This window comes from Silene latifolia, chromosome 6 (assembly GCF_048544455.1).
Source record: "Silene latifolia isolate original U9 population chromosome 6, ASM4854445v1, whole genome shotgun sequence".
NCBI lineage: Eukaryota > Viridiplantae > Streptophyta > Magnoliopsida > Caryophyllales > Caryophyllaceae > Silene > Silene latifolia.
Genome location: NC_133531.1, coordinates 83,457,963 through 83,468,397, shown reverse-complemented (window position 1 = coordinate 83,468,397; position 10,435 = coordinate 83,457,963). Strand labels below are relative to the sequence as shown.

Genomic DNA, 10,435 nt, shown 5'->3' with positions numbered 1-10,435 from the left:
ACACGTTCTACTAAGGCCACACTAAGTTACAACTGTTTGAAAAAAAAAAAAATATAATATAAAGCATTCTCGGCATTCAAATTAACGATAAAAGAAAATGCATCAACTAAAACAAATTTGTTCGTGACATAATTCCGTAATTATGTTAAATTTATCCAAACCACCTTTTAACGATTAAAATTTATGTGATAAAACTGCTTCTATCAGTTTAATTTTAATCTTTTACAATCCGTTACTTTAAATACGCTTTAAAATAACTCATTGGTACGTGTGTGAACCGTTTCACAATCATAGCGAGTGTACAATATCCGTATAAAGTACATTTTAAGGCCAAAAGAAAATTTAAAACAAAAAGAATAGATTTTCAAAGCTGCCAAAACAAAAATCCCTCGATCCAGGGACACAAGTGCTCGATCGAGGAACAAAGGGCTCGATCGATCAATCGCTAGTCGATCGAGAGGTATGCTAATCGAAAAGTACTCGATCGACAAGATCGGAGGTCGATCAAGGGCTTTATCGGCAAATCTGCTCGATCGAGTACGAGGACTTCTCGATCGAGCGTGGGGTTTTGAAAGTGGTCGATCGAGTACGAAAGGACTCGATCGAGTAAAAACAAGACAGAAAAACCTCTCGATCGATTAAAACCATGCTCGATCGAGAACAAAAATTTCTGGAAAAACAAAACCCTCGTGAAAACTGTTTTGCCGAAACAAAACAAATGCAATTTTGATCAAAACCGCATCAAAACAATTTTACAATTTGACAAAACTTGACATATTATTATAATCTCCGTATAAAATAACAATATGTAAAAGAACAAAACGAAAAATGATGAATCAACCGCGTAAGACATGTCACGGTTTCAACAAAAACGCAACATCCGTGTATACAAGGCACGTTTTTCGAGACAAAAACAAACGTTTCAAAATCGTTTTATGAAAAATCACAATGAAAATTTACGTGGCCTCGCTCTGATACCACTTGTGGGGTAATATCCGTATAAGACCCTTTAATTATAGGATTATAACGCAAATTTTATATGCAAATTATTGTCATAAACGAAAACAACAATGAAACGATAAAGATCAAGGAATAACCTTCGGTTCTAGTGCAAATTGGCAATGATAGATCAAAGTAGATCTCCTCCTAAGTGATGCACCCAAGATCGTCCGAGAAATGCCCTTGTGCTAGAATGAATCCTCTAATTGCCTTGCAATATTGAGAGGATTGTTTTGTGAGTTTTCGTTGGATGAGAGATCCGAATTTTGAGAGGCAGTTTTCTCAAAACCCTAAATTTTTCTCAAATGAATGATTAGGGCAAATAGGAGAGGAAGCTCTCCTTTTGAGCTTGGTTCGGCCGTGAGCTTTAGATGGGGAGAGTGGGCTTTCCACTTTCTCTTATTCTTAACTCATGGTACGACCCGAAATGCGCTAAATGTATATGACACGGTTTCATTATAAACTGTCATCGGTTATCGGATATTAAAGCATCAACTAATAACACGGATTAGTTGAATCATTAATACGTGTCCGACAAAGACAATATCGTATAATTAATTTATCCAATATACATTAATCAAATATAAATCACTTATATTTAATTTTACGAATTAACCGCTTAATTCGTCTTTAGCCATTTTTATTTAATCCGTATTAAATAAAATATCTCAACATCACATTTTGACTAATTATTAGTCAAATAACTCGAACTAACCGTTAGTTAGTCAAATTTGGCATCTACATGAATGTATTTTCATACCGTCACATCTCTCAAACGTATCCTATAGGTGTGACTTTTTAGGGACCAGGTTGATCACCGCCATCCGTATGACAATAACGTCAAACTTATCTAGCAAGCCAACCGTTATTGATAAACGTGGACCAACTGATTATGATACAAAAGTATACCCTTTGATCCTTTTAGAGATTTATAAGTCCTTGCACTAACTGTAAATGACACCAGCCCCAACACCGCCATTAATTGGGAAGCCTTTCGCAAGGCCTTCATAACTAATGGGAGTGCTACACATCTCGGTTTCCCGAGAAAATGTGTACAAGACAACAATTGAGAAAGCAAATACTATAATTAAGTTTAAATGTTAAAGGATTACAAATTACAAGTTTGAAAGCCAAAATCAAATGTTAAAGTTATGCAACCAACAATATCCAAGTACCATATCAAAAAGACTAGGCTAGGTGGGACACTCTAAGTGAAGGAACTACGTCAATCCTCTAACTCGCCATCATGTACAAAAGCTAAACCTGTAGATCAACTACTCCCCATATAACCGGAAGTATCATATGGATCACCACAGATATTTAAAAAACATTAAGGGCCAGTCTCAATAATACGAGTTACAAATGAAATTAAGAATAAAAGAATCAAACTTGAAGAGTAATTCCTAGACATCTAAGCTTGGTCTCCTTAATGGGGTTTTAGAGAAGTTTTTAGGGAGTTTAGATGTGTTTGTGTGTATTTTAGAGAGAGAGAAACATTGTACAAGGTATATATAGCAAGGCATAATAACACGGAGCCCAACTCGCGATTTCTGGATCTTGACCCGTACACTCGGTCGGGTGCTCGAAAGCACTCGGTTGAGTGCACGAGCCACTCAGCCGAGTGACACCTAAACAAACCTGGATTTTAGCCCACACTCGAGTTCAAATCGGCTGGGTTATCCCCTGGTAGGTTCCCGTTGGGCCTTCTTGACATCTCCTTATCCGGGATGAATATAATGAAGTATCCGGTTTGACACCCCTAATTGCGAGGAAATACACAGCAAGGGAAGGGTGAAGGGACTATAGATTATCCCAGCACACATTCATAATTGATATTGATCACTAAATCGATGCGAATGGATGCGCCACGGATGATAGGCAAGTAATTCGGAGTCCTACTTCCTTTTTTAATACTTGCCATTTAAAATCATCTGAATTTATCCTTTCTCCTTTTTCCTTGTTGCAGACATTGCTGTTAATTTCACAGATGGCATGTTCAAGGGTGTCTACCATGGCAAACAATGCCATGTTCCTGATATTCAAGCTGTTTTAAGCAGGGCATGGTCTACTGGTCTTGATAGAATCATTGTAATTTACTTTACATCCCACATTCTGTTTTCCATCAAATTCAATGGTTTTGTTAAATTTGTCTTGAATTGAATGATTTTAGTTGCAATTCAAATAATGCATGTTTTTAACTTGGGTTAGGTCACTGGTGGATCACTTGAAGAGTCGAGGGAAGCCCTTGCAATTGCAGAAACTGATGGTTTCATCATCTTATTCTGCTTTCGTCATTGCTTTTAACTTGTATTCTTGGTGGTGTCATTTTTTAATCCATAGTTGTGTGTCTCAGGGCGCCTGTTTTGTACTGTTGGCGTGCATCCGACTCGATGCTCGGTATGTCATTCTGCTGTTTAATCTTTATTTTACTTTTGGTGTAACTGTTCACTTAATAAATGTACTTTATGGCTTGCTCTATGGTTATTAGTAAAGGACTGAAAAGGGAAAAGGGAAAAGAGTGTGGTTTTCTAGCTAAGAGTATTTTTATTCATTCGATTTCTGTAAATTGTTTTGGTAATGAAGGAATTTGAAGAAAGTGGTGATCCAGAAGGGCATTTTCAGGCACTTCTATCATTAGCTAAGCAAGGGGTTGAGAAAGGAAAGGTGTGATTTCTTTGTATGAAATTGCATGTTCCACTTCTTTTCGGGAAATTATTGTGCAAATAATTATGGAACTGACACGAAATGGCTAGCTGTTTTGCGTGAAATGATTCTCTTGACGACGAAATGTATTGGGCATTGTTAGAAGCTCAATTAGGGCCCTAAATGCGAGAAAGTGTTTTGTTTCTGCGATACTTTTGAAAGCTTTTCATTATGCCTGTTCAGATTGGCTTCTTCAAATAAATTGTGTAGGCCTTGATTTTTTGAATTATTATTCAAGGAAGGTCGTGGCAATAGGTGAATGTGGTTTAGACTATGACCGGCTGCAGTTTTGCCCAGCTGATATCCAAAAGAAGTATGTGGTTGTACCGTGATCATTCTAGATTAATTATTTTCTGTACTTCTGAGTGCTAATTGATTACTTAACATTAACTCTGCTGATAATTCGTGTTTATGGACAGGTATTTTGAGAAGCAATTTGAATTAGCGCATGTGATGAAGCTACCGATGTTCCTTCACATGCGTGAAGCAGCAGCAAATTTCTGTGAGATTCTAGATCGCAACAAAAGCAGGTCCGACTTGTGATTGATTAACATTGATTCTATTCACGGCTTTGCCTGCATATCTAACCTCGGATACAAATATTTTTATAAACTTTCTGTTCAATATGTGAAACCTACCTAAACTTATGAAGCTTTTCGTGGTGGGGTTGACATAATTGCTTATACCATGTCCTGATTTGTGACTATTCCGTCCAACATAATTAGTGAAAGGAGCAAGATTTAAATTATACACATGAGTGTGTTGTGCCTTGATTGTGAGCATTACCTAGAATCGTGGGTGTATGTTGAAACTGGGGCTAAGAATCATCAGGTGAACTGCGGAGTTGTTCAAATGGATCTGAATCCTTTTTCCAAGATTTGGTGTAAGCTTTGTGCTTCATTTGGATTAATGAATAGGGTCCTGGAAGGAGAAAAATTTCAATAGATTCCTTGTCTTACTTATGTTACAATTTACATTTTCGCAGATGATTCTAACCTTTTGATTTTCCTAATATCCAGGAAACTGATATTGGTGGTGATTCCACGTTTTGCAGTTTTGTTGCAGGAGTCGCACATTCGTTTACTGGAAGTGCAGAAGATCGCGATAAACTACTATCATTCAGTAATTTGTATTTAGGTTAGTGCAGTGTCCATCCCATCACATTTTTGTGATATGTCTAGTTCTTCAATGTAACATTAAAAGATCAAATGCTTCTTTAGACTCATTTCTTCATGGAAGTTGATGATTTTGAAATATGAATTGCTAGACTCATTTCCCCCCCCCCCCCGGAAGTAGGGAACTCGTAGCTTATTGCTTCAATTATTTAATTCCTTTCAAACTTTGTTACAAACAGGAGTTAATGGTTGCTCTCTTAAGACAGCTGAGAATCTTGAGGTGGTGAAAGAAATTCCTGTGGACAAAATGATGATTGAAACGGATTCACCATACTGTGAGATTAAGAACACTCATGCAGGAGTTAAAATGGTCAAGTCAACGTGGCCATCTAAAAAGAAAGAGAAATATGATCCAGAGTGCCTTGTCAAAGGGAGAAACGAACCTTGCCAAGTCAGGTCAGTTTTATGACTTTCATCTATTACTGAAATTGTAACTCAATATGGCATTAAGCTTTTGCATCATGGTCATGTGGGTTGCATCCTCTTTTGACGGCAGTGTTGTCTGTTGGTTGACTTGGACTTGGTCTAGTGCTAATAAATTCGCTTGTTTCACATGGCCACGACATCAATTATAATACATCTCTTTCTTACAATGATACAACCTTGTGGTTCCTTGCATACGATTCTGATGGGACTTCCGAAAATAAGTTGGTGGATATAGAAAAGCTGACAACCTGCTTTATCTTAGAATCATAAAAATCTACATACATTTGAGGATTTATCCAAAGGTGGTTTGTTTTTCCAGTTTCAAGGCTATCTTGAAGCCTGAAGAGTAGGGGCATCAGGGCATGTTAAACTTTATGGTCTTTTCCAATTGTCCGATAAAATGCATGTTAGAGAAGTGTAGAATTATATATCGGCGTTGGCTATCCAGAACCAACAAGGGTCAGTGGGCCACAGGTCATGGTATTTTCAGGCAGGTGGCTACTTGAGGCCCGAACTTGTATAGATTTTCTGTTAAATATTCTTCTCTGCCGATTTTCCTTTATCTTTCGTGTGGAAGTAAGTTTTATTTGTGCTTTTTAATTCGAACAAGTTATCGACTATACGGGTTTTCCGTCATAGTACTCCGTATAATTTTGTCAATAAAATATATTATTTGACATTTAAGGCTTCCTTCTTCCATGGTCTGCACAAATTTTGGTAATTTAAGAAAATCATCGACATTTGTGTTTAGTTGGGATTCAACCGACGTTAAGGTGAACTTGGGGTGCTATAATGTGGGTACGGGAGTGTGGAGTACACGCTCACATAAGCGTTAACTGGGTTTACGAGTTTTGGTCAAGTGGGAAGTAAGGAATTTACTTGTGTAAAAATTTGGCTGAAGTATCCGAAGAGTTTGTGGTACTTTGGTCTCGGCCCTGGTGGCCCTACCGGTCCTTATCCATAGGAGTACAGTGACTGCTCATACTTAACCAAAATTTTGGCCATTTTGTAACAGTGTTTATGTTCCTATTGATTTGATAGATTTTACCAGTCAGTGAACGTTTACATGTCTACTTTGTGTAGGCAAGTTCTTGAGGTTGTTGGTGGATGTAAGGGTATTGCAGATATAAACCAGCTGTCTACCACTGTTTACCATAATACCTGCAGGTAATTTCTTGAGCACATTTTCCGGCATGCAAAATTAGATGAATGTGACAAATCCTCAGTGACAATATTGTACTGGAACAAGTCGAGCGTATCATATAAACTAAAGCGGAGGAGGATCTTGTCATGCTCAATTCTGCTCATTTCTGGGTTTTGAAAACTCATCTAGTCATGCATCCATGCATAATAAAGTTGTATAATGGTTAGAAAAGTGCAAAACATAGAAATCTGATGATGTATGCTTTACATTTATGTTACTTTTTGCTGTTTATGCATTATTATATACGGAGCAATTAAAATTGACAAGATAGTCAAAACAACCTCTTTGTCTTGTTAATAGAGGGTAAGACACCTTACATCCGATCTCCTGTTACCTAGACGTTTGCGGGCTATCATGCTCGCACTCGGGGATGAGGAATCGACACAGCTACATTGATAGAGACTTTGTTCCTCAAAATTATTAAAAAAAAAAAAAAGATAAGACCTGACTCATTGAAAAAAAAAACCACCTGACAGACTGAAAAAATAATAGGAAAAAGTAATTTAACATTGAAATTTGCCTATGAAACACAAATTATAGAATAAGACCGTCTAATATTGTGAGACGGTCATTTTGCTGGTTACACTTATTTATTACTATCAGAGATGAGTGTATTTACATATAAAATGACTGTATCAAATTCTAGAACGACCTTACACAAAGGAGAGAAGAAATTACTTTTCCACTTCCTCATAAAACCCACAGCCAACAATGTTTGCCTCTATTAAAAGCAAGGAGGATATATTCTCTCCTCATGCCGCATAAATAAACTCACAGCCCTACTTCGTAAACTCTCCTTCCCCTTCACCTTCATCAATGGCTTCCCAGCTCCCGTATTTTTCTCTTCGGCTGCTTTCAGTCTTTGTACCATGTAAACTGCCAAGCCCGTTAATCCTAAGCAGGATTTCCCGTGTCTGCACTGGGGTGGGGTCATGTCGAATTGTCGACACAGGTATGGCATGGTGGTATGAAGAGTTCGAGCATCATAGTTTGCAGTAGTGTTATCATCGTTATTGTAGGAACACAAGAAAATTGAGTTTTTTGGTTAATCTCAGGGTGAGACGGATCTTACACAAGACTTGCACTTAGTTTGGATGGATGATTTTTGAGGAACCATCCTTTCTCTATCCTGTCACCATCGCTTCCATTTTTTCCCTCTCCCCAGTCGGATGTCCTATAATGCCTTTTGCTGAAACTTGAATGAAGTGTAAAAGATGCAGAAAAGGGTACTGAAATCTTGTGTGCATAATTTGCTGCTCTTGTTTTCGTTCACAGACCAATAGTTCTAACCTCCAGTGGTTCGCTGTACGATGCAGGGTTTTTTTCCCTCATGATTTGGACTCTGTTGCTGATGGTCTTCTTGCTGGTAAAGAGATATAGTAAATTGGGCTCCCGTTATAATTTCTCACATGCTTCAAATTGGTTGCTGATAAATCCGATAGCTTATCCACTTCTGGCTTCAAAAGATGTTTTGCTAGAATTCTGCGCTGTTTCTTCTGTAATTTTGTCTTCTTTTTATCATACACGATTAACGAGTGCTTTATCATTATAGGAAGTCTGTGACAAGTGAAAAGTTGGCAAAGTTTGCGCAGTTTGCATTACATTTTTTATTGTTTGAAATTGTAATCTACTGCAAATGGCACTTCTACGGAGTACTCAAATTTGCAAATGAACCATATTTCAAATGTTGCCCCTAAGCCACGAAGTTTCTCAGTCGACGAAGCAGGTTGTTTAAGTTTATACGGAGACTAGGGGGCGGGGACCTGATCCCCTCGTCTTGCTTTCGTTGGTGGTACTCATGACTCGTATTTGAAATCTATCTCCATCAAAACTACACCTGATTCACTTTACACCAAATGAAAAGTTATTTTGTTGATGGTGCCATTGTTGTGGCCTTACTCCAATACAGATTTTTGGAGCTACTCAATCAGAATATTGCAATTGTATCATGTAGAATCACTATAATGGAACTCAATTCCCGGAGTTAGCTTTGGACAAGGGCGGTAAAAGTTACACAAAATAGACTTGCAAATACATGCAACTCAGAAACAGGAACTCTTCAGTTTCCCACGCAAAAAGTAAAGGGCCGGAGAAGTCATTCAAGCATTTCATTTCTCTGAGTTATTAGTAGTGGTACTCAACTCTGCAGCATCAGCCTGAGTTGGGGCGACTTCTGTCAGCTGCAATATTCAATCGTAAAGGTCGCCCATCTAGCTCCTAATGCGGCATCAAATACAAAGTTAGCATTCACCTTCTGTGAATCACAGAGACAACATAGCTAATTGATTCATATCCATATCCAGATCCAGATCTAGATCTAGATCTGCCCCAAGAGTATTGGGTCCGACAGGACTAGGTACTTGACCATCCCGAAGTCAAATTTGAAACTGGACTTACCATTCCATTCATGGTACTTAAGGCGGATTGTGCAGCATCGGGTGATGAAAACGAGATAAAGCCAAAACCTCGAGATCTTCCAGTTTCTCTTTCATAAACTACCTTGGCACTCACAAAACCTGGTTGCTCTTCAAATGCATCCCTAAGGCCTTGTGTTGTAACGCTCCATCCAAGATTACCAGCATAGATCTTATGAGGCGTGTCTACAAAGCTTTGGTTGCTAATCCGGAATTTGTCCCCCATCATATTCCGCTCACCTCCCCTTGGAACTTCCGGGAAGTTCACTCTTACCGTTCGGCCTCCAATTTGCTGCACAAATATCTTCTGTGTGACTTACATGGACTACTACTGTTTATGGAGACATTTGAGAAAACAAACACGAGACTGCCAACAACATTGGGATATGCACTACCAAGATTAATTGTTTAGCTTGAAAAATTGTACGAGAGGAACTTACAGAAGCATCGAACATACGGATGGCCTCTCTTGCCTCATCAATGCTTTCCATTATCACAAATCCAAACCCTCTGCTTCTATCAGTCATCTTATCATATATTATCTGAAATTCAAAAGCAAAGGATTTAAAACAAACACTAGGGTCTCATAATAATCTTATTGTGAGACAGTGTCACATGGTATTAAAACCAATGTACCTCAACAGACTTGATATGACCAGCCTGTGAAAAGATATCAGACAATTGAGAAGAAGTCATAGAATAAGGCAAATTTCCCACATAAAGCCTCCCATCATCACTTGCTGCATTAGGAGCTTTCTCATCATTTTCTACTGAATCTCTCTGAACTTCATCTGCTTCCACATCAACAGGGTTCTCTACCAATTCATCAGAGAAATCACTTTCGACATTGCCGAAGGCGGAAGAAGAAGAAGAGTGACAGAGATGAAGAGGGAAGAGAAAGGGAGGAGGATGTGAAAGAGTGAAATTATGGCGTTTTAAAGTGAGGGATTTAACGAGAGGTTTTGGGGATAAATGGGTGAAAGAGTGAAAGAGGTGAGCATGAAGAGGAGAGAGTGAAGTTGAAGAGGAAGATGGTGTGACAATGGAGGTGATACAGGCTCTTGATGCCATTGTTGCCAACCACACAATAATATAAACACTAAACAGTCAAGTGTTTTGGCAAATTCATCCGTAGGAGATGATCGTTTCCCTCCTCTATGGATAAGGCCCAAGGGGGTTCAGGTTTTCTTTTTTCTCTCTATTTTTCCTAAAAGCAAATGAGTTTACTCTTTCAAATCAGCAAGTCTCCCTTGTCATAGGCAATATCCGTCACGAGCTTGCGACGGGTCAAGTATTAATCATGTGAGTAGATAAAATAAATAAAACAAATTGTTACTCTCTAGACACTCTCTGTTTTTATCTTATCTATACTCACATGAGTATACTTCTACCCACTTGCGACGGATATGCCTAAATACCTTACGGTAAAACAAGAAATAACAATTACGTTAAACAATACCTTACGGTAAAACAATAGTTACGGAAAAGTCGATAGTTAAGGGGCACACCATAGA

At 38.3% G+C, this 10,435-nt stretch overlaps 2 protein-coding genes across 3 annotated transcripts; one reads left to right on the top strand and one right to left on the bottom strand.

Annotated features, from left to right (window-relative positions):
* Positions 1-2,475: 2,475 nt before the first annotated feature.
* Positions 2,476-8,204, top strand: LOC141586959 (uncharacterized). 2 transcript variants are annotated; one of them, XR_012519665.1, is made up of 12 exons: positions 2,476-2,877; positions 2,966-3,087; positions 3,208-3,265; positions 3,353-3,396; positions 3,583-3,663; positions 3,945-4,015; positions 4,122-4,232; positions 4,757-4,839; positions 5,057-5,273; positions 6,387-6,470; positions 7,563-7,733; positions 7,824-8,204. XR_012519665.1 is itself a non-coding variant. In XM_074408366.1 (11 exons), exons 1-11 carry the CDS (start codon positions 2,850-2,852, stop codon positions 7,885-7,887), a joined length of 963 nt encoding a protein of 320 aa, XP_074264467.1. In that variant the 5' UTR covers positions 2,701-2,849; the 3' UTR covers positions 7,888-8,204. The 2 variants fall into 2 exon arrangements, 1 of the variants encoding a protein (XP_074264467.1); XM_074408366.1 differs by lacking the exon at positions 7,563-7,733 and having other exon boundaries at positions 2,701-2,877.
* An 89-nt stretch (positions 8,205-8,293) lies between these two features.
* LOC141586960 (RNA-binding protein CP33, chloroplastic-like) lies at positions 8,294-10,146 on the bottom strand. The gene is made up of 4 exons (XM_074408367.1): positions 9,558-10,146; positions 9,362-9,463; positions 8,905-9,213; positions 8,294-8,724 (listed from the first exon to the last, which is right to left on the bottom strand). Exons 1-4 carry the CDS (start codon positions 9,990-9,992, stop codon positions 8,659-8,661), a joined length of 912 nt encoding a protein of 303 aa, XP_074264468.1. The 5' UTR covers positions 9,993-10,146; the 3' UTR covers positions 8,294-8,658.
* Between the last annotated feature and the right edge of the window lie 289 nt (positions 10,147-10,435).